General features: G+C 34.1%; 1 protein-coding gene across 1 annotated transcript in view; it reads left to right on the plus strand.

The window, feature by feature from the left end:
• Window positions 1-21,821, plus strand: part of NECTIN3 (nectin cell adhesion molecule 3) — a 125,574-nt gene that overhangs the window by 28,561 nt on the left and 75,192 nt on the right. Inside the window, exons 2-4 of the mRNA XM_019448293.2 lie at window positions 10,466-10,807; window positions 18,172-18,468; window positions 21,125-21,242. Coding sequence (XP_019303838.2) covers window positions 10,466-10,807; window positions 18,172-18,468; window positions 21,125-21,242 — 757 coding nt within the window. The remainder of the gene's footprint in view (window positions 1-10,465; window positions 10,808-18,171; window positions 18,469-21,124; window positions 21,243-21,821) is intronic.

A 21,821-nucleotide genomic window follows, 5' to 3' on the forward strand; every position in this document is an offset into this window, starting at 1 on the left:
CCATAGTTTTCATTAGGGTTCACTCAGTATTGTACGTTCCGTGGGTTTTGGCAAATGTATGACATGGATCCACCATCATAGTATTATGCAGAGTTAGTTTCACTGCCCTTAAAATTCTCAATATTATACCTGTTCATTTCCCCCTCCTCTCCCAACCCTTGGCAACCACTAATCTTTTTACTGTCTCCATAATTTAGCCTTTTCCAAAATATCATATAATTGTAATTATTCAGTATGTAGCTTTTACAGATTGGCTTTTTTAACCTGACAATAATACATTTAAGGTTCCTCCATGTCTTTTCATGGCTTATACCTCATTTCTCTTTAGCACTGAATGATACTCCATTGTTTGTACCACGGTTGATTCATTCACCTACTGAAGGACACAGTGGTTGTGTTGACAAGTTTTTGGCAATTCTCAATAAAACTGCCATAAACACCCACGTGTAGATTTCTGTGTAGATGTAAGTTTTCTGTTTGTTTGGGTAAATACAATGGAACACAATTGATGGTTTGTAATGTAAGAGTGTATCTAGTTTTGTAAGAAACTGCCAAACTGTCTTCCATAGTGGCTGTATCAGTTTTCATTTCCACCAGTAAGGAATGGTAGTTCCTGTTGCTTCATATCCTTGTGAGCATTTGGTATTGCCAGTGTTTGGAGTTTAGCCATTCTAATAGGTGTGTAATGGTATCTAATTGTTTTAATTTGCAGTTCTTTAATGACATGATATTGAGCATCTTTTCATATGCTTTTTTGCCATCTGTATATCTTCTTTGGTAAGATGTCTGTTAAGGTCTTTTTCCCATTTTTCAGTTGGGTTGTTTTTTTTCTTATTATTGAGTTTTAAACGTCCTTTGGGTGTTTTGGATATTGGCCCCTTAGTATAAATGTCTTTTACCAACACTTTCTTCCAGTCTGTGGCTTGTCTTCTCATTCTCTTGATAGTGTCTTTTGCAGAGCAGAAATTTTAACTTTGATCATGTCTAGCTTGTCTCCATTATCTTTCTTGGATCATGTCTTTGGTGTTGTGTCTAAAAAGTCATCACCATCCCCAACATAATCTAGGTTTTTTCCTGTGTTATCTTCTAGAAATTTTATAGTTTTGCATTTTACATTTAGGTTTGTGATCCATTTTGAGTTAATTTTTGTGAAGTGTATAAAGTTGGTCTAGATTCTTATTTTTGCATGTGGATGTCCAGGTGTTCCAATACCATTTGTTGAAAATAATTCTCTTTGCTCTGGTATATTGCCTTTGCTCATTTGTCAGAATCTATTGATTAGAGTCGTATGAATTTATTTCTGGGGTCTCTGTTCTGTTGATCTATTTGTCTATTCTTTCACCAGTGCCACACTGTCTCAGTTAGTGTAGTTTTATACTAAGTCTTGAAGTCATGTGGTGTTCGTCCTGTGACTTTGTTCTTCTTTTTCGATATTTTGTTGGCTATTCTGGGTCTTTTGTTTCTCCATATAGTGTTAGGATCAGTTTAATATCTACAAAGTAACTTGCTGGGATTTTGCCTGGGATTATGTTGAATCTATAGGTAATGTTGGGAAGAACTGACATCTTGACAATATTGAGTCTTCCTACCCATTAACATGGAATATGTTTACGTTTAGTAGTTCTTCTTTGATACCCTTGATTAGTTTTGCAATTTTCCTCACATGGATCTTGTACATATTTTGTTAACATTTATACCCAAATGTTTCATTTTTGGGGTGCTAATGTAAATGATACTGTGTTTTTAATGTGAAATTTTACTTTTCATTGCTGGCATATAGGAAAGTGATTGTATCCTGCACCTTTGCTGTAACCACTTACTAGCTTGAAGAGTTTTTGGTCAGTTCTGATTTTCTACAGTACAAAATCATATCTGTGAACAAAGTTTTATTTCTTCTTTCCCAATCAGGATACGTTTTATTTCCTTTTCTTCTTACATTAGCTGGAATTTCTAGTATAATGTTGTAAAGGTACAACAGAGAGGCATCCTTGCCTTGTTCCTGATCTTATTGGGAAAGCTTTTAGTTTCTCAACGTAAGTATGATATTAGCTGTAGGGTTTTTATTTTTATTTTTTATTTTCTTTAACTTTTTTTAATGTTTATTTTTGAGACAGAGAGAGATAGAGCATGAATAGGGGAGGGTTAGAGAAAGGGAGACACAGAATCCGAAGCAGGCTCCAGGCTCTGAGCTGTCAGCACAGAGCCCGACACGGGGCTCGAACTCATGGACTGTGAGATTATGACCTGAGCCGAAGTCACATGCTTAACCGACTGAGCCACTCAGGCGCCCCTAGCTGTAGGGTTTTTAAAAATAATTGTTCTTTATCAAGTTGAGGACGATCCCTTCTCTTCCTAGTTGTGGGTATTTCTTTTTATTGCTGAATAGTATGTGTATACTAATACATATGTATTAGTATATACATATGTGTTAGTACATACATATCTATTAATATATACATATATGCATATGACTATACCACAATTTGTTTATTCATTCTCTTGTTGGTGGACATTTGGGTTGGTTCCAGTTTTTGGCTCTTATGAGTAAAGTTGCTGTGAACATTTGTGTACAAGTCTATGTACAGACACAGTTTTTTATCTAGTGAGTATAGACATAGGAGTGAAATGGGTGGATGATATGGTGCTTGTCTGTTGAACTTTAAGAAACTGCTGGTGTCTTGCAGTGTGGTTGTACCATTTTGCAGTTCAACCAGCAATGAGGGAGGGTTCCACTTCTTCCACATTCTCAGTCTTTTTAATTTTTGCCACTCTAATGGATGGGTAGTGGTATCTTACTGTGGTCTTAACTTGCATGTCCCTAATGATGTTGAGTACTTATTCATATGCTGTTCGGTGATGTGTCTCTTCAGATCTTTGCCTCATTTTTTAAATTGGCTTGTTTTCTTTTTATGAAGTTTTCAGAGGTCTTTATAAGTGTTTTGAATTCAGGTTCTTTGTCAGATATAAATCCTTTATCAAATATGTTTTGCAAAGTTTTTTTCCGCATTAAGTGGCTTGTCTTAAGAGTATATTTTGAAGAGTAGAAAATTTTTGATGAAACTCACTAATTGTGCTTTTGGTAACATACCTAAGAAATATTTGCCAATCTAAAGTACAAAAATTACATTTGCATGTCCATGTGAATTTTGAGAAAAAGAACTTGTCAAGTTTAAAAAAATCTGATTGTATTTTGATTGGGATTGTGTTTAATCTGTAGCTCAATTTAGAAAGAATTAATGTTATAAGAATATTAAGTCTTCTGTGAGAAAAGTTTATCTTTCCATTTATTTAGGTCTTTAATTTCTCTTAGCAAATTCTGTAGTTTTAACTGTGGGTTTTTCATAACTTCTGTCAGATTTATCCCCATTTCTTGTTTTTTCTTGATGTTATTTTAAACAGCAGTGTTTTAAATCCCTCCCCACCCCATGCCCAATTTTTTCAATGCTAATACATGGAAATAAAATGGATTTTTGTATATTGATATTAAGTGCTATGTAAGGACTACTGTCCCTGCTTAATGCCCTTGTTATAGTAGCTTTCTTGTAGAGAATCTATCAAATTTTCCACACAGATGATTGTTTTCTCCAAATACATTTTTATTTTATTCTTTTCTAATCTAGATGCCTTTTGTTTCTTTTTCTTCCTTGATTGTACAGTGTTGGATAGAACTCAGGGAGATTGGTTGTTAGATTCTCTCAAGGCGTTGAGGCCTTGAGATTCACTCCAGGTGGTAAAACGAGACCAGTTATTGGGCTTACCTTGTATGTTTACTGTCTCTCAGGATCAATATTCTTTGTTGCCTGTTGATCATTGTCTTGAAATGGTTGTTTCAAGCAAGAGGGTAAATCTTCTTACTTTTCCTTGGTTATAGGCAGAAGTCTCTATGCTCTTATAAATCTATACCAGTCAGGCTTTTATCCTCCCCACTCACTAAGACAGTTGCTAAATTCATTGGTTACTTACTAGTCCTTCTTGTTTGGCTGACTGGTAGTATTTGGAATAATTGATCACTCTCCCTTTTCTAGGTACTTGGTTTACTTATGGTGCAAGATTCTTCGAGGTGCTTTTTCTTCTTCCCTGACTACACTCTGTCATCTTCTTTTTTGAATTCTACTCAACTTCCAAACGTTTAAGTGTTTGAATGCACCATGGGTGAAATAGGCAAGTCCAAAACTGAAGTTCTGAACTCCTCTCTACCTCAGACCCTTAAAAATGCTACACTTGCTAATCTCATTTTGGTAAATGTCAGCTCTATCATTTCACTTGCTCAGGCCATAACTATAGACTACTTTTGGCCTTTCTATTTCTCTTAGGCCCAGTGTTTTTTTCCACCAGGAATCCTGTTTGTTTTTCTTTCACAATACAGTATATCCAGAATTGTGCTTATTAACTCTGCTTAACACTACCACTTTGACTATCCTGATTCAAACCCCATCTTCTCTCCTGCATCAAGAAAAGGCAATGATGGTACCCTAAAGTAATCGCTGTTACTTTCCTTTATTTTCCTCCTTGGTTCTTATTATCTGATATCTTATTTTAATTCTTTTTCTCCAATTAGAATTTAAACTTCATAAAGACAGGGACATCTCTTCACTACTATTTCCAGTACTTAGAACAGTGCCTGGCACAAAAGTACATACCTAATTCATACTGATAAAAATACATGTCCTGGGTTTTCTCATCCGGTTTGTCCTTAGGATATAGGACCTCCCGTGATCCCAGAGTTACTCTTTCTAGTTAAAACATGACACGAAGCTAGAGATTCTTTCATATTCTAATAGTATTAGAATTTGCAGTTATTCATAGATTTTACATTCTATTATTTAATTAACTTCATTTTTCTATGCTTATTACTGTTTTGAGTGTTGTTTGGGTATTTTATAGAAAAGAATTTTTTGTTACATTTTCAAGGCTGATGTGGCTTAAACATTTATTACTTTAAAACAATTCAGATTAATTATTGAATGTAGTAGTGATAAATCTGATTCATCTAAACTTTAAGTATGCTGAAATTGTTGAGAATACCTCTGTTAGTTTCTTAAAAATGTGTACTTCAGTTGTTGCTTTAAAAAAATTATTCTAAATTCTGAGGAGTCTGAAAGGATCCATACCTTTTTGGAAGTATTGTTTGTAGTTGAACATAGAGTATAATAAACAATTGATTTAGAGAATATTTGCATATACCTATTTTGTAGATGATAAGTAACATTTAGAAGATCCTGGGACCTAAAATGGACAAGATACCTGCCATTTCCATAGGTTGAGAAATGAGATGTGATAACAAAAAATAGTATCACAGTATTAAAAAAGGTAGTATTGGGGCATCTGGGTGGCTCAGTTAGGCATCTGACTGGATTTCTGCTTAGGTCATGATCTCTGGTTCATGAGTTTGAGCCCTGCAGACTGCACTGACAGAGGGATTCTCTCTTTCTTTCTCTCTCTCTCTGTCTCTCTGTTCCTCCCCTACTTGTTCTCTCTCTTTCTCTCTCTCAAAATAAAAACTTAATTAAAAACATTTTTTAAAGGTAGTATTAAAGATAGATTTGTGATAACGTCTATTACTTTTTGGTTCATTGTTGGGAGTGGGAGAGGTAGGAAAGTGAACTGTGGTCACTTTATATTTCTGTTTCAGATACTTTAATATGATCATCAAGTCACTTTTTGCTTTTAAATAACCCATAGAAGTTATAGGACATGAATCATATTTTCTTTTTCTGTCACAGACTTTTTAAAAAATATTTCCAAATGATTTGTATCCTCATTACACTCTAAATCTTGACTGACTATTCAAATATACATGAAAAATCCAGTTTTATTTTCATGGTTCTAGTGTTTTCATGGGAGCTACAGGTAGGAGGAAAACACCGATTTCTCTCTTTTTCTCTCTGAAAGATCAATAAATCCAATTTAATTAATTAGTCAATGCTACAAATGGTATTTTGTTTTTCTTTGGCCTCTAGAGTGTGCAGTAATCAGGAACACCGTACGACAGTGTCAGGCAGGGTCTTGCCAGATATGAAAGGTTCAATTCTTTGCTGTTCCTTAGCCTCTTTATATTCCAGACTTACATCACTCTTAATAAAGAACTTTATTAAAAAACTTCAAATAATTTAGGTCTTTAGAAATCAACATTTGTATATCTCTAGGACACACCTCTGCTTTCTTGTCAAACTCCACTTCATGTGGGAAAGTGGGGGAGGAGGGAGGTTTAATGTTTGGGAGACCTTGAGAAGTGAGGCATTCAGTGACTTTGGTATAAGAACCATAGTGGAGAATCTGTTTCTCTACAGTTTTAAGATTCTGTGGAGGAAAATCTTACTTAGAAGTGGTTTTTAACTTTTGGGTTTAGTCTAGGATTGGAAATATATTAGATACTTTTTTGCAGGCAATAGAAACTAACTCTGGCTAACTCAAACACAAAAAAGGAGATACATCATTAGAAGCTTGTGGAATCTAGGGGAGAGCCAAATTACCAATACTTACAGGGTAATATAAAGCCTTGCTCAGAGGTTTAAGAGTTGAAGCAACAGAAAACTGTGCCAAAGTTTACTTTTTTATAGCAAGAAAAAACTACTCAGAAAAATTTTGCAGAAAAATTGGAAAGTAAGAATTGGTCATTTTCTCCTAGATATTAAAACAAAAGGTGAAAAATAAAAACCTGGTAGTTATAGTAATACTTAGAGTAAAATTAAACACTTACTGTGGGCTCCTGGGTGGCTCAGTTGGTTAAGCATCTGACGACTTCAGCTCAGGTCATGATCTCACGGTTCGTGAGTTCAAGCCCCACAACAGGCTCTTTGCTGTTAGCACGGAATCTGCTTTGGATCCTCTGCCTGCCTTGCTCTCTCTGCCCTTCCCTGCTGGTGTTCTCTAAACAAACAAACAAACTTAAAAAAATTAAGCACTTACTAAAATAGCCATTTGTAGTGGGTTTGTTTGTTTTTTGTTTTTTGTTTAATGTACCAAGCTCTTTGTTCCCTAGGGGGTTAGTTTTTCTGATCAAATCTATCATCCTTTTTTCTAGATGGTTTTTCATTCTTTTATTCTGAGAGTGGCTTTCCCTATTTAAATATTGTAGAATATACTTAAATATTGAAAATATGTTTTTGATTCGGTGGATTCATTTTTTCTTTTTCCTGTCTCCAAATACTCCCTTTAGTAATGATGGCTCAATTAGGCCATAGTTCTTACAGGCTGTAAGGAGATATGATTAGCACTGTCCTTCCCAGGTTGTTCTGATACTTGATGTCTTAGGTCAGATTGCTATAAGAAAACACTATGGACTGGGTGGCTTAAACAGCAAATACTTATTTTTCACAGTTTTGGAGGCTGAGAAGTACAAGACCAAGGTGCAGATTCCGTTCTTGGTGAGGACTCTTTCCTGACTTGTATGTAGACAGCCACCTTCTTGATTTGTGCTCACATGGTGGAAAGAGAGAGAACTCTCTTCTTTTTCTTATAAGGACATTAATGTCACCATAGGAGCTATACCTTCATGACCTCCTATAAACTTGATTACCACACAAGGGCCCCATCTACAGATATTATCACTTTAGAGATTAGGACTGTAATATAAAAACTTTGAAAAGTGCAAATACTCAGTCTGTAACATTTCCCTTACCCTATCTCTTCTTTACTTTCACCTCAGGAGGATATAATTCTGTTTATTTTTATTTTTAATTTGCTTTTATTATGAGCATTGCTTATTATACATGATTTTGACATCAAAGAGGAACAAAAAGTAAAAACTGATAGTTCTTTCCTTAATCCTCAGTATCCCACTTCCTAAGAGTAACTAACATTATGTGCCAGAATATACAGTTATTGTCAGTATATATGAAGTTATATGTAGCTGTTTCTTACATTTAGATACTCAGTCCGTGTGTGTGTGTGTGTGTGTGTGTGTGTGTGTGTGGTGGCACGTGCATGTGTGTTTGTGTTTAGTGTGAAGCAGGGTTCTGTTTCCTAGTAATTAGCTCTTATTAGCATCTTGACTCATTCTTTATCTACTCATAGAAAATACTTGGTTATATACCAATACCGTTATATATATATATGTGTGTGTGTGTGTGTGTGTATGTATGTATATATATACAGTTTCTGTATTTTAAGTTGTATATATGTATATATGTGTGTATATATATATATATTCAGTATATGTATGTATATGCATTTGTGTACTTTAAATTATTTTCAGATACTAATAGTATTTTTTATTTTTACTTTAGTATTTTTATCTAGTGTTTATTTAGTATTTTTATTATTTTACTTTAGTATTTCTCCTCCCTCCTACTGGGCCGTTGTTTTTGAAATACTTCTTAGCTGTTCCCTAGTCCAGTTTCAAGAATTTTTATTAGTTTTCACTAATTGCATTGAATTTGTTTGTTAGTATGGGGAGATAGGATGTCCAAGTAGTATTGTTTTCCTATAGGAAGATGACGTATCTTACATTTATTCATATCATTTGCTCAGATTTATAGGTTCTTTATACCTTTATTCATGGGTGTTTGGAATGTTAATGTTTGCAAATATTGTCATTTTCTACAATAAATTTGTAATGGTTATCACCTCTTATACCATGTTGTATAATTTTTATACATTTTGCGTGTTTATATGCACCCATATGATTCTACTAGCCCTTTATTTGGCCGCCTTCTTCTTCTTCTTCTTCTTTTTTTTTTTTTTTACCTCATTGCACTGGGATTTCCAATGAATAGTGGTAATGATACTGTGCCATTTTGTCTTCATCTTTTTTTAGTAGCAGGCCTTCTTCTATTTTAGTGTAATGATGGCCACTGATTTAAGAAAAATCCATTTTATTATTAATCCTTTTCTTGGTTGTTAGATTCTTTTTTTAATCAGATAATGAACGTTAAATTTTATCGAATGCCTTTTCAGCATCAAATGAGAAAGTCAATGTGAGCTTTCAGTGTTGTAAATAGTTTAAAAATATCCTTACATTCTTGGAATATCCTACTTGGTCATTGTGTCTTTTTTTTTTAATAGAAAGATGGGTATTATTTCATAATATTATGTGAAATTTTTAATATTCATAAATTGCTCTTTTATTTATATATTTTCTGGTTTAGTACTAGGCTAATGATAGCTTGCTGAAATACATTATAATACTTTATATGTCTTGGCTTAATTTTAAAAGCTTAGAAATTATCTATACTTGAAAGCATGATAGAGCACAATAAATTTGGGAGACTTGATACTTTTTGGGGGCATTGGTTAAATAAAACCTTTTTCTTCTATAGCTGTTACGTATAGTCACTGAGAAATGTCAGTCCTTTTTTTTAATACCTTCAGTCATCTCTTGGATGACACAGTTTGCTCTCTTGTTTCTTTATTATTTGTTTTTATTCATTTAGGTTTGGATGATACAGCTTGCCTGTCTCTTTACTTATATTTTACTTATTTATTTATGGGTTTTTTTTTCCTCCCTTAAAGGGCTCATGGAAATAATACTGTGTAAAGTTTTTGTTGTTGTTTAGAACTGTTTGAACATGTTTAAAACACATTTTTTGTGGTTATATTTTAGGTGATACCCTCTACATTTTTAGATTCATTTAAAAATATTAATTGGACATAGCTCTACATTTTAAAGATACTATTTATATAATATATTGTTTATCCAGTTTCCATGTTTGAGTGTTTACATTGGTTTACTTCTGAATTTGAATATTTATTTTGTCAGGAGACATGTGAGTTATAAGCTCTCCAAGGGCTTGTATATATGTTCAAATATACTTGTCAACGAGCAGCATCTTGCTTGAGTTTCGTTTTCATAAATATTAGTCTTATTTCTCTTAAAATAATTTAGATTTGGTTCGTTGCTTTCAGGAAGGAAATCAGCATTATAGGGGAAAAGTTTGATGTGTTTTTTTTTTAACTTTTGCTTGTGGAATTTTTTTTCTTCATTCATGAAATGGAAAAAATTGATTTCATATTTATATAAGTGTTGTTTTAACGAATCTTTTCTGGTAGTTAGTTTATCTTAAGTTTTTTATAGATATTTTTGATAGAGGGACCCTCTAGAGGAAGATACTTTGGTATTATATTTGGTTCAACAGATCCTGCATGTAGTAGTTATCTATTGCTAACTAACAAATAGGGCTGGGATCTCATCCGAAGGCTTGCCTGGGAACTGATCTTCCAAACTTATTCTTGGCCCAATCTAGCACTTTTTCCTTCCACTACAGCCATACTGGCGGGTATTTGATTTATTTGAGAGTCACTCTTTGGATTTAACATTCAGCCCTGAAAACATCTACCTCTTTTGAGTCTTTCCTGTTATTTATTCATAAACACATGTGCGCGCGTGCATGTGCTCATGGGCATGTGAGCACCTGTAGAAGGGGAAGTGGGAGAGACAGAGGGAAACAGGAAGGAGGTGGGAGGAGAATGGTCAGATGGTAGTATAACTTATTTCCATTTTAAGAACTATTTTTTTCCCCCATAGGTGCCTTAGCTGGGCCAATTATTGTGGAGCCACATGTCACAGCAGTATGGGGAAAGAATGTTTCATTGAAGTGTTTAATTGAAGTAAATGAAACTATAACACAAATTTCATGGGAGAAGATCCATGGCAAAAGTTCACAGACTGTTGCAGTTCATCATCCTCAGTATGGATTCTCTGTTCAAGGAGAATATCAGGGAAGAGTCTTGTTTAAAAACTATTCACTTAATGATGCTACAATTACTCTACATAACATAGGATTCTCTGATTCTGGAAAGTACATATGCAAAGCTGTTACATTCCCGCTTGGAAATGCTCAGTCCTCTACAACCGTAACTGTATTAGGTAGGTATGCTTGAATTACATATTTTGGTGGTAGTGGCAAGGATTATAATAAAAATATTTCAAGAATTTAAAATGATTGAAAAAATATATATATATATATATAGTTTCTAAATAATTCAAATATGATTTTTCAAGTTCTGTCTTAAAATCCTGTAATTCTAGCCTCTCAATTTAAACAAAATTTTGTCTGTATCTACCCTACCCATTTATGTGATTCTGTGTGGTTCTTAGCTATTTTCCTTTCTTCATGAAAGATTATTTTTTATGTATGATACTAAGTGTTGAGTGTTTTTGATATTTTCAGTGTTCTCAAATTTTCAAACTTTAAATTACCATCTTTAAATAAGCTTTTCCATTTATTTAAATGTCCATTGTCTTAGAGCTCATTGATACACCTCATGTTTGTTTCTGAAATCAAATTTTATTTCTGCTCCTGTGGATTTCATAGCTGTTGGAATCTTGGGCTGTTGATTGTAATGAACAATCTTCTGCCTTTTTCTGATAACTGTTAGAATCTATGGTGGAATTTAAAATGAGCTTATTAACCACTTACAGTGAAAGGACACTAGTTTGGAAATACTGGTTTATACTTTTGGAATAACAGAATAAGGATTAAAGAGTAATAGCAACCTGAGCCATTTCCACCCAGAATAGTACTCCTTTAACAGGAGATTTTTTCTCTGCATCTACCTGTTTGCCCACCTGCTGATAGCTCCCCTCCTCCTTCCTCCTTCACTTTCCTTCCAGATGTTAAATGCTCATAAAAACTCTTTGTACTCCTTAGTTGGTCTTAGTTCCAGCTTTCAGAGACAAAAAAAAGTAACTAGCCCCTGGTATTTAAAGGCATAATTTCAGGGCCTCTGAAATGCAGGAAACTGGTTTTGTCCAACTTTGGTAGATATTTTTTCATGTTTAGAGATACTATTTAAAAATAGAAATGAAACTAACTTCTTGAAGACTTGATATGTTTGTAATACTGACCTAACAGCTGTGGGGATATGTAACTCACATTAATGAAATTGATACTTTTGAGGAATGTTTGATTAGGAGGCAAGGCATAAATATCTGAAAAATCAAGTGCAGGCCATCAGGGTAAAAAAGGTCCCAACAAAAGTTCAGTATCTAGAAAGTAATCGTTTATGTGTGGAAGAGGGAGCTCATGCGAATAAACTTTTTTTTGCTCTAAATTTTAGTAATTTCCCCTGAATTAATACAATATTCAGTGGTTTAAAACTCAAGACTGTTTATAGGACAAGACTAGTCACGATTTTACCCATGCCTATATCTCTAGCTTCTTCTGTTCCATCCCTTTCTTCACTTTTCCTACAACCCAAATTTAATAATCATGATAAACTATTTGCAGTTCTGGTAATACCTGTTTATGTTTTACATGTGTTTTTCTTTCTGGTTGGATTGCCTTTTTCTTCCTGTCTCTCTCCTCCTACGTTCTTCTATTTAACTGCTATTCGTCAGACCACATCCTTTTAGAAGCCATTGTTGAAATATATAACCCCTTGCAATTTGATGTTTTTCGTTTTTGGCTCTTTTGCCATTGTATCTTGAGCTTGTCTATTGCAGTAGTTTCCACACTGCTTACTGTGTGTTTTCTCCATTAGAAACACATGGTGGACTGTAGCTATGTACTTTAAAATTTAACTTTATCTAAAGCCTACAAGGGTTCCTAGTATATAGCAGTCATGCCCTTTTAAATGTTATTTAAGTAGAGGATAGGGATGGATTGGTGAGCTTTTTAGTCTACAGAGGTGGTGTAGAAAAAAAAATAGTTGAGTCAGCTTTGAATTTTGGGTAGGTTTTGGGTAAGAAGAAGGGAAATAAGTGTAGGGAGAACAAGTGAGCCAGTGTAGGGAGGCAGAAAACAATACACATTTGGGCAGAGTTTTTTAGTGTCAGGATTGGTGACATTTTGGGCTGAAATTCTTTGTTGTAGTGAGCTGTCCTGTCCATTGTAGACTGTTTGGCAGCATCCATGACCTCTGCGCACCAGATGGCTAGTAGCAGTCCTTCAGTTATGACAACTGAGAATGTCTCTAGACATTGCCGGGTGTCCTCTGGGAGAGGAGAAGAGAGGAGAGATCACTTAACTGTTGAGAACCCTCATTAGTGGAACCACTGAATAATTTGTTGATTGCTTATAGGATTTATATAAAGCACAAGAATTAAAGGCTAGAGAGTTGAGTAGGACTGCATTAAAGTAACTTGAAGGTTAGGATGGGCAATTTGAGCTTTGTATTACTGGAAATGCCAAGTTAGTGTAAGGTACTGTGCTTGCCTCCCTTTTTCTACTCTCAGACTCTTGTTGTGTAAAGTATGGTTCCTGAACCAGCAGCATTGGTATCACTTGGGAGTTTGTTAGAAATACAGAATTTCAGGCCCCTCCCAGACTTAATGAATGGTAAGTCTACATTTTAGCAGAATAGCTAAATGATTCATATGCAGAGTAAAGTTTGAGAAGCACAGCTTTCACTGTGCTTATAGGGATACTTAATTCATAGTAGACTTGATTTAGGGAGTAATGTGGTGAAAATTGTGATTTATGAAGATCGGTCTGGTGTTTTTGATGGATTGAAATGAAGAAGTCCCAAAATCATAATCCTTCAGCCATGAGGACATGAAGACTTGAAATTAATTTTCTAATTTCTGCCACTTGAGGAAAGAAGGAAGCTATTACATAGGAATAACTGTCAGGACTTTCTAACTGATTGGATATAAGAAACAAGGGAGCTTTGAGCATAACAGGTTTTGAACCCTGGTGATTGAATAAGTTATGTTACTATTAACTCCAGTGGGCGTGTCTGAATGAAAACCAGGTGTTGAGGTTGGGAGGCTAAGATAATGAGTTCAGCATTTGTTTTATTGAGTTTGAGGATATATAGGCAAAAAATACTAGTTGGTAGTTAGAAACTGTGGAGTCAAGCCCTGTATCAAAATTGAATTAGAGATCATCTGGATAATAGTGTATATCAGATAAAAGTTTTTAATTAAGGCAGATGCAAAAAGTAACTGAAGGCCCCCAGGACCCAGTATTTATTAAGGCAGAGGTTAGAAGAAACAAATAAAGAGAGCTTTGAGAAAAACTCAGGCAAAGTAATACTACTTACATGATGACAAGATAAAATTTTTAAGATTTCTCTAGCAGCTTTTACCACAGGGAGAATTAAGCCCTACAGACATGATTTGAATAGCCATTTTTTTTCAGTTTTCCTAAGGATGGTGCACAGCTAGTATCATTCTAAATGCATAGCCCAGAAAGTAATTCATTACTTACAGCAGATACTTTAAGGCATTAGTACTTAGTTCTTTGGGAAATGAATGTGAAGAACTGCATCAAAATATCAAATTCTGTGAAGTTAGTCAAAGAAAATAGGCATACAAAAATATTGAGCCTGTAGTTTACGTGGTGACCTTAGAGTCTCAGTGCAGTGGTAGTAATAGAACCCAAATTAAGGGAATGTGATATAACAAAAAACCTTTGGGAAAATTTAACAAGTGTCCCATAGTTGATTACTATGTACCTAGTTGATTACTTGTCTTGATGGGATATTACATAGTTGTTGGAATTATGGTTAAGAAAAGTGTTGCTGCTTGGGGGCGGGGTGGGGGGGGGAAGCAAAAAAATATATATCCAGATAGAAACTAGAAAAAGAAATAAAGAGAAGTGGAAGAAGGTGAAAATGACTGCATTAGGATATTGTAGTTGTGGATAATTTTCCCGTTTTTCCAATTTTTAGAAATACTGCTTTTGCAGTAAAAAAAATTCCATTGCTGTGCATGATGGAATGACAGGGACTGGATTTACCCTCTCTCTAAGAACAAGAAACCAGGCAAATAAGAAAGTTCTTAATCATTGGACAATAGGCAGTGTAGGATTATGATCCCTGAAAGAAGGAAAACAAAGCGAGTCCCTACAATGTTCTAGCTTCCTCTTTAGGCAGTTTCCAGGCTACAGCTCATTGACAAGGATTTGAAGCAAAGAATGATGGTTTCAGGGAGAGTAAAAGAGACATTGGAATTCAGGGAGGACAGGTGATTAGAATTTGTGGAGGAGAATACTGGAAAGCAGAGAGCATCAGAGAGAGAGAGAGAGAGAGTGTGCGTGCTTCAGAGATCTACAGAAGGGCACTCTCAAGTCTTTTTGGTTTAGTACTGATCTGTGTATGTGTGAGAGGAAACTTTTGAGGTGGAGGAAAGAACCAGCAGAAAGCAGTAGATCTAACCAACAATTCTGGTGTTCACACAGGGCTGGGAAAACTTCATATTCTCCCCATTCAGAGTACAGAAGGGCATTGGTAGAATCTTAAGAGGAAGCAACAGCAAAAGTGCTGGACAGGGAAGGGTACAGAGAAGTTAACTAAAATATTGAGGTATATGAGAAAAGTAACTTCAGAAAGCCAATACAATCTACAACTAGGAGATTTATTCCCTTCATAGGAGACAAAAATAGCAGTTTAAAATTGACTTTAAAATAATTTTTTAAAGCTCCTCAAAGATAAAAGCTTCTATTAATGATGGCATAAGTTATTCAGACCAACTCTCCCATAGGAGGGATGCAGTATAAAATACCACTGAAAGCTTCCAAGAGGTAAGAATATAGTGAGAAATCTAACTAGACCAAAATCTAGGAGAAGGTAAAAACAGAAATAAGCCTAGTACTGAAAGCTGCATTCCACCTGAGGGCTTTTGAGAATTCAGAAGAAACACCTGAGATTTTGAGATTTTGAGAGCCTTGAGAAAACAGAGACAAACTTCTAAGTGTAGTTTTGCTCAAGATGGGATGTCTAGTAACCCTTCTTTTATTCACTTGGTATCCAAAGCTTACATTTTTCAGAATAGTAGTAAACTAGAAGTAAACCAGCCTTCTTACAGACTTCTAGGTTTATGATTACCTGAGTGGTCTGATTTAAAAAAAAAAATTTTTTTAATGTTTTTATTTTTGAAAGAGAGAGCACGCAAGCGGGGAAAGGGCAGGGAGAGAGAGACACACACACACAGAATCCAAGCTGTCAACATGGAGCCTGCCACAGGGCTTGAACCCACACTCAACTGGTCGCCACCCAGGCGCCCCTGAATGGTCTGATCTTAGTAAGTTGAGGAGATCCTAGACTGCTTAGAGATTTCAGGAGATTGGTAGAAGAAAAGTCCAATCTTTTCTGGTCTGGAAGAAAACTACCTTATTTTAGACCCCGGATTATTTCTCTCTTAATTATTCAGACACAGGCATATAGTTTCCTTGAGTAGGCAGGCATACAAGTAAAGAAGACCCCACAAACAGCAGCCAGCACAAATCAGACAATAGAAACAGACCTGCAAAGATACAAGATGTTGGAGTTATCAGACACAGACTATCAAACAGCATCACTTAACATTTGAAGAGATAAGTCAGTCTATAAAATTTCTGCAGAGAAGAAATTATTTGAAAAAATACATAATAATTTGCCTAGAAGTAGAGAAGTAATTTTTAGCATATAAAAGCAGTTAACCATAAAAGGTAACTGAAAACTGATAAATTTTGGTACATTTGAATTAAAAATTTTTGCTTTTAGAGCAAAAAGATCCTAAACCAGTAAAGGGTATTTTTTTTAGCATATATCATCAAAAAAGGGCTCTTTTCCCAAATCAGTAAGTAAAAGCAATTGGTTTTAATAGGCATTTTGCAGAAGAAATTCCAAATGGCCTATAACATGAAAAGATCCTTAACCTCATTCATAATGTAAGAAATTAAAAATACAGTCTCGATGATAATATGATTATATACATACAAGATTCACAAACATTGGGAAGTCAGACAGTATCAACTTGTGGTGAGTCTTTGGACCAAGAGGAGCTCTAATATTGGGAGTAATTTGGTACCTTAAAAAGCTTTTTTGGCATTATCTGGTAAAATTGAAAATAAAAATAGTACTAATTCCACTATAAGGGACAGACTAGAGAGGCATCTGCACAAATATGCCAAGGTACATGAATGAGAATATTTCTTATAAAATTGTTTACTCCAAACAGGAAACTGCGCCAATGTCCAATGGTAAATAAACCGTACAGCAGTTAAAATTAATAATTTATACAATTGCATGTAAATTTAAATGATCTAAAAATTAAAAGTTAAAAAAATGAATTCCAAAATAATAAACTAAGGCTAATTGTTCTCAAATAAATTAATCTCAGGAACACAAAGTTGAGTCAAAGAAAAACTGTTACAAAAATGCATATAGTCCAATACTATTTGTGTAAAGTTCAGAAATAGGTAAAATGCAACTGTTTTTAGGTTTGCATGTGTTGCTTGTAGACCTATCATGAAAAGTAAGCAAAAATATATTTCCAGTAATGGATTCATACTTGGGCCGGTAGGTGTCAAGGTCAGGAAGAGGCATGTTGAGGAACTTGGGAGGTGCTATTTTTTTTTTTTATTAAGATGTATGGTGGTTACATAGATGTTTACTATAAAGTGTTCATTACATGTGTTGTATGTACTTTTCCCATTGCTATTTTACAGCAGTACATCTTGTAAAATACATAGGGAAATACATAAGGAAAATATCAATACGCCTTGAGGTAATTATGAAACAAAAAAAAATAGATACAAATCAAGAACAGATGGCACTGAAAGAACTAGTTGGAAATTTTGGAAATGAATAAAAGTTATTGGGATAAAAATTTAATATACAGAATAAGCTATAGGCTTGAGCCAAATAATTCCTGAAGTGAGACTGAGGAATTTATACAGAAAGAAGCACATAAAATTTGCTGGAAAATGTGAAGAGATAGTTAGTATAATGGAAGGTAGATTGAAAGGGCCTAAGCATTAAGGTTACTTTTCACCTGCTGAGGAGCTTTCTTATACTAGAAAAAGGTAATGTCATCTACATTCTAAGCATAACTATTATTGACATTATACTTTAACAATGTAGGTTCCATACTGGTAACTTAATTTATATTTTCTGTAAACATTTTTGCTGCAAAATGAAGCTGTATGTCTAAAAACTACATTCTTCCCCCTTGCAGAGTGATAGTACTTACAATCTCATAATGGAAATTATGATCCAACTTACAGGACATTTTCATATACTAACTGGGGAGAACTCATCGGTCCCTGTAAAGAAAAACGTATCTCTGCTAGGGAGAACCGTCTTCAAGATTATAAAGTCTTCCTTAGCTTCTTGTTTGCCTTGGCTTATGATCCTCTCTTGTTCCAAGAATCCAGTTGATGTTGGTATTACTTAAAAGTGTGTGTGTAGATTTTATAGGCCTTTGCTTCTAAGTTTATGAAATATGGTTAGATATGGCTTGGAAGGATGTAAATATATTCTTAATTGAAATGTAACTACTTTTTTTTTTTTTAATTTAAATAGTTGAACCCACTGTGAGCCTGATAAAAGGGCCAGATTCTTTAATTGATGGAGGAAATGAAACGGTAGCAGCCATTTGTATCGCAGCCACTGGAAAACCAGTTGCACACATTGACTGGGAAGGTGATCTTGGTGAAATGGAATCCACTACAACTTCTTTTCCAAATGAAACGGCAACAATTGTCAGTCAGTATAAGCTGTTTCCAACCAGATTTGCTAGAGGAAGGCGAATTACTTGTGTTGTAAAACATCCAGCCTTGGAAAAGGACATCCGATATTCTTTCATATTAGATATACAGTGTAAGTAAATGATAACATCTGCTTTTGAAACATATCATGCATTTTATTTTAATTTTCTTCCTTTGACATAATTCTATGTCAGACTTTTTAATTTGAATATTTAGTATTCAGATATTCTTACAGCTTTTCCTTGTTGACCTTTTCTTTCTTAATTTTTAAAAATATTTTCATGGAAATTTCATTTAACCAGAACATTTTTTCTTAGTTTGTAAAGATGGAGAGCGCCAACTTAAAATTATTTAATCTTATCCTTTTTAGACTGGACTTAAGCAAATTATGGAAATATTTATACCTCAAAATATGCAATACTTTGAGACAAACTTCTCTAATCCAATTAATATAGCTGTTACTCAGTTTTATTGATACCACCCATGATGTTTTCAGCAAAAATCTTTCACTGCCTAGATGCATTTTAATTAGAGTGAAAACCTATGTTTTTTATTATTGTTTCTCCTCTGATTTTCTTGATCATGTTATAGAGTAAGACAGTATTTTAAAGATATCATTGGGATCATAACCATTGTAGATAAGTTCAAAGCTTGGCCCGTCTTGTATTTTTTTTTTTTTTTGGTTAAGGGATGCTCCCTTGTGTGTGAAGTTTGTATATGTATATATGTATGTGTGTGTACTTTTTCCTGTACATTTTCTCAATTGTTATGTTCTTTATGTAGCACTTAAAAATTTTGAGAAGAAAAAGTGGTAATGCAGCTAGCTTATAACAAGGATAATGAAAATGAATAGGTGGTGTTACAGTTTTCATTCCTAGTGTTTTGTTTTTGATATGACATGCATGGAATTTTAAATTGCACATATTCATTGCACTTGGTGTAATGATTTCTAAAGCTAATTCTGAGAATCTTTTTCAACATTTATAGGGTTGAACTTGGGAACTTAATCTTATGTGAATGTTATTACCATTTTATTCTGGAGTGCAGATACCTTCTTTTCACTTCTTTGGAGAATCCAATTAAAATTTCTCTTTTTCCTTTTCCTACCTTACTTTCACAGACTTAACTTTTTCCTTTTTCTTGTAAAATTCAGATCCCAATTGTAAGTACTATTAATATTTTCCTCATACATATTTTGTCCTTCCTTGTATTTAGTAATGACTGACATTTTCTTCAATTTGTATTATGTATGTTATTCTTTTTTGGTTGGTGTTTGCTTGAATGCAATCCTAAATATATAAAAATATTTCTTTTAATGTAAGACATATAATTATGGCTTAGATTTATTGACTTGTTCTTTAAATGTTAGAATACTTATGACTTTTTTTTCTTTAATTGGCACCTATAAAACATGTGAACAAAGTTTAAAGAGATAAAATCTTCTATCCAAAATTCATATCAAAATTTGGAGGTATTCTTTGGGAATACCTTACTTAGCACTTGTTCCTTCCTCTTAGTAAAAGAAGGTAAACACACAGATATCTGTACTGTTCTTTCAGTAACATTTTATGGTACCAATTTTAAGTTATAAAAATGATTGTTAATTTTTGCATTTATGAGGCAGGCATTTCTTTCTTAAAATTACTGAGGTAGTTAATTATTCCTTAGTAAAAGTTTAATTTTTTACCACTGTTTTGTAAACCTTGCTTGACAGTAGATCAAGCTTCCCTGCCAGAATTAAACTGACCTGGTCCCTCTGTAACTTCCCACCTGGTCATGTACTATTTATCTAGTTTACTGTATAACTCACAGCAGGGCCCCTGTACCATGCATAAAGTGACATTGCCTTAGGAAGCCTTTCATGACCTTCCTCAGCCCCATCCCCAATCTAAATTAGGCCCTTCTTATCTTCTCTGTATCATCCTGTTCTTTTCTTTCTTGGCTCTCATAATAGGTTTTTATCACATACTTTTAAATTATTCCCTTCTTTATTAAAAGCTATTAGAAAATACGTTTTATGAATACAGAGTCTGTATGTATACCAAATGCCTACAATAGTGCCTGCCACTTATTAGGAGTTAGACAATATGATGGTTGAATGAATGGTTAGTATTGGATTGTGTAGTTGGAAGGCATAAATTTGTATTGCTAGTAGGTATGGATAATTGCTCATTTAACTAATTATGTTATGTTGCACATATACCAAAGGATGTTTGGGTGCAATGGATAAAATTTCATGTTTTAGAACAGTTGAGGCCATAGATAACTTACTTTAGTTTTAATTTTAGCCTTAGAAAGTTTATGTCACATTCCATCTCTACTTACCCGTAGAATATTAATTATAATACAGAGAGTCTAATCTCTGTAATTGATTTTGTATCTCTTAGGGGATATTTTCTTTCAGATTAAACATTTTTTAAGACAGTTTTATATGGCGACTTGGTATTTAAATGCCACGTCTCATCCAAGTAAGCAGTGTAATGTATTTCCTTTGTTTATATATCTGTGTTTCTTATAATAGAACTCTTATATTTTGTTCTTGGTGATTATAGGTTTGTGAATATTGTTACATTCAGTGCCCATAACAACTAGAACTGTACATGCTTACAGCTGCCTAGGGTTTGGGTACTCATTGTACATTCGTGCAGTTTCAGTCAACTAATATATTAACTACTGTTTTCCAGTCTATTATCTTAATGCTTTGTCATTATATATTGCATTTATCACTAACAAAAGATAATTTGTCCTGTTACGCATTTATTTTATAGATGCTCCTGAGGTTTCAGTAACAGGCTATGATGGGAATTGGTTTGTAGGAAGAAAAGGTGTTAATCTCAAGTGTAATGCTGATGCAAATCCACCACCCTTCAAATCTGTGTGGAGCAGGTAATAATGTCAGATACTTCTAAAGAGAAATTATATAAAGTGAAAAGTATTCTTAAATGCATAATTAATTTTTTTTATCTGTGTAATACATGATCATAGTAACAGTTGAAAATTAAGCATTTCTGAGTGTTCTCTTGTCCCACCTCTCCCCTACCTTTCTATCCCTGCAGTTCTGTTTCTCAGAGGCTCCTTTTTAGCAGTTCCTTCTGGTAGTTACCATCATAGGTCTTAAATTGCTACTTCTTAATACTATTTATTGACTATTGTGGCAGATGAAAATTTAATTTTATATCTACCCCTTCACACACAAACATACCCATACACATATTCCTACCTTTATGAGTCCCAGTGAAATTCAGCTACTTTTAGTTAAACTCTGTAGTCAGTGTTTGCCTCCCTATGACAAGTAAATACTATTTACTGAGAACTAAGTAGTATACTGGAATTCTGTTTTCTTTTGTCTAAGATCTTTGTTTTCCCTGAGGCTAAGAATTCGTAGCCTCAAAGAATATCCTTAATTCTCTTTATCTGTGAAATTTCAAACTGTTATACTAAGATTTTCACTCATTTTTCTCAGTA

Source organism: Panthera pardus, unplaced genomic scaffold, assembly GCF_024362965.1.
Source record: "Panthera pardus isolate Hobbes unplaced genomic scaffold, ASM2436296v1 HiC_scaffold_16, whole genome shotgun sequence".
Taxonomy (NCBI): domain Eukaryota; kingdom Metazoa; phylum Chordata; class Mammalia; order Carnivora; family Felidae; genus Panthera; species Panthera pardus.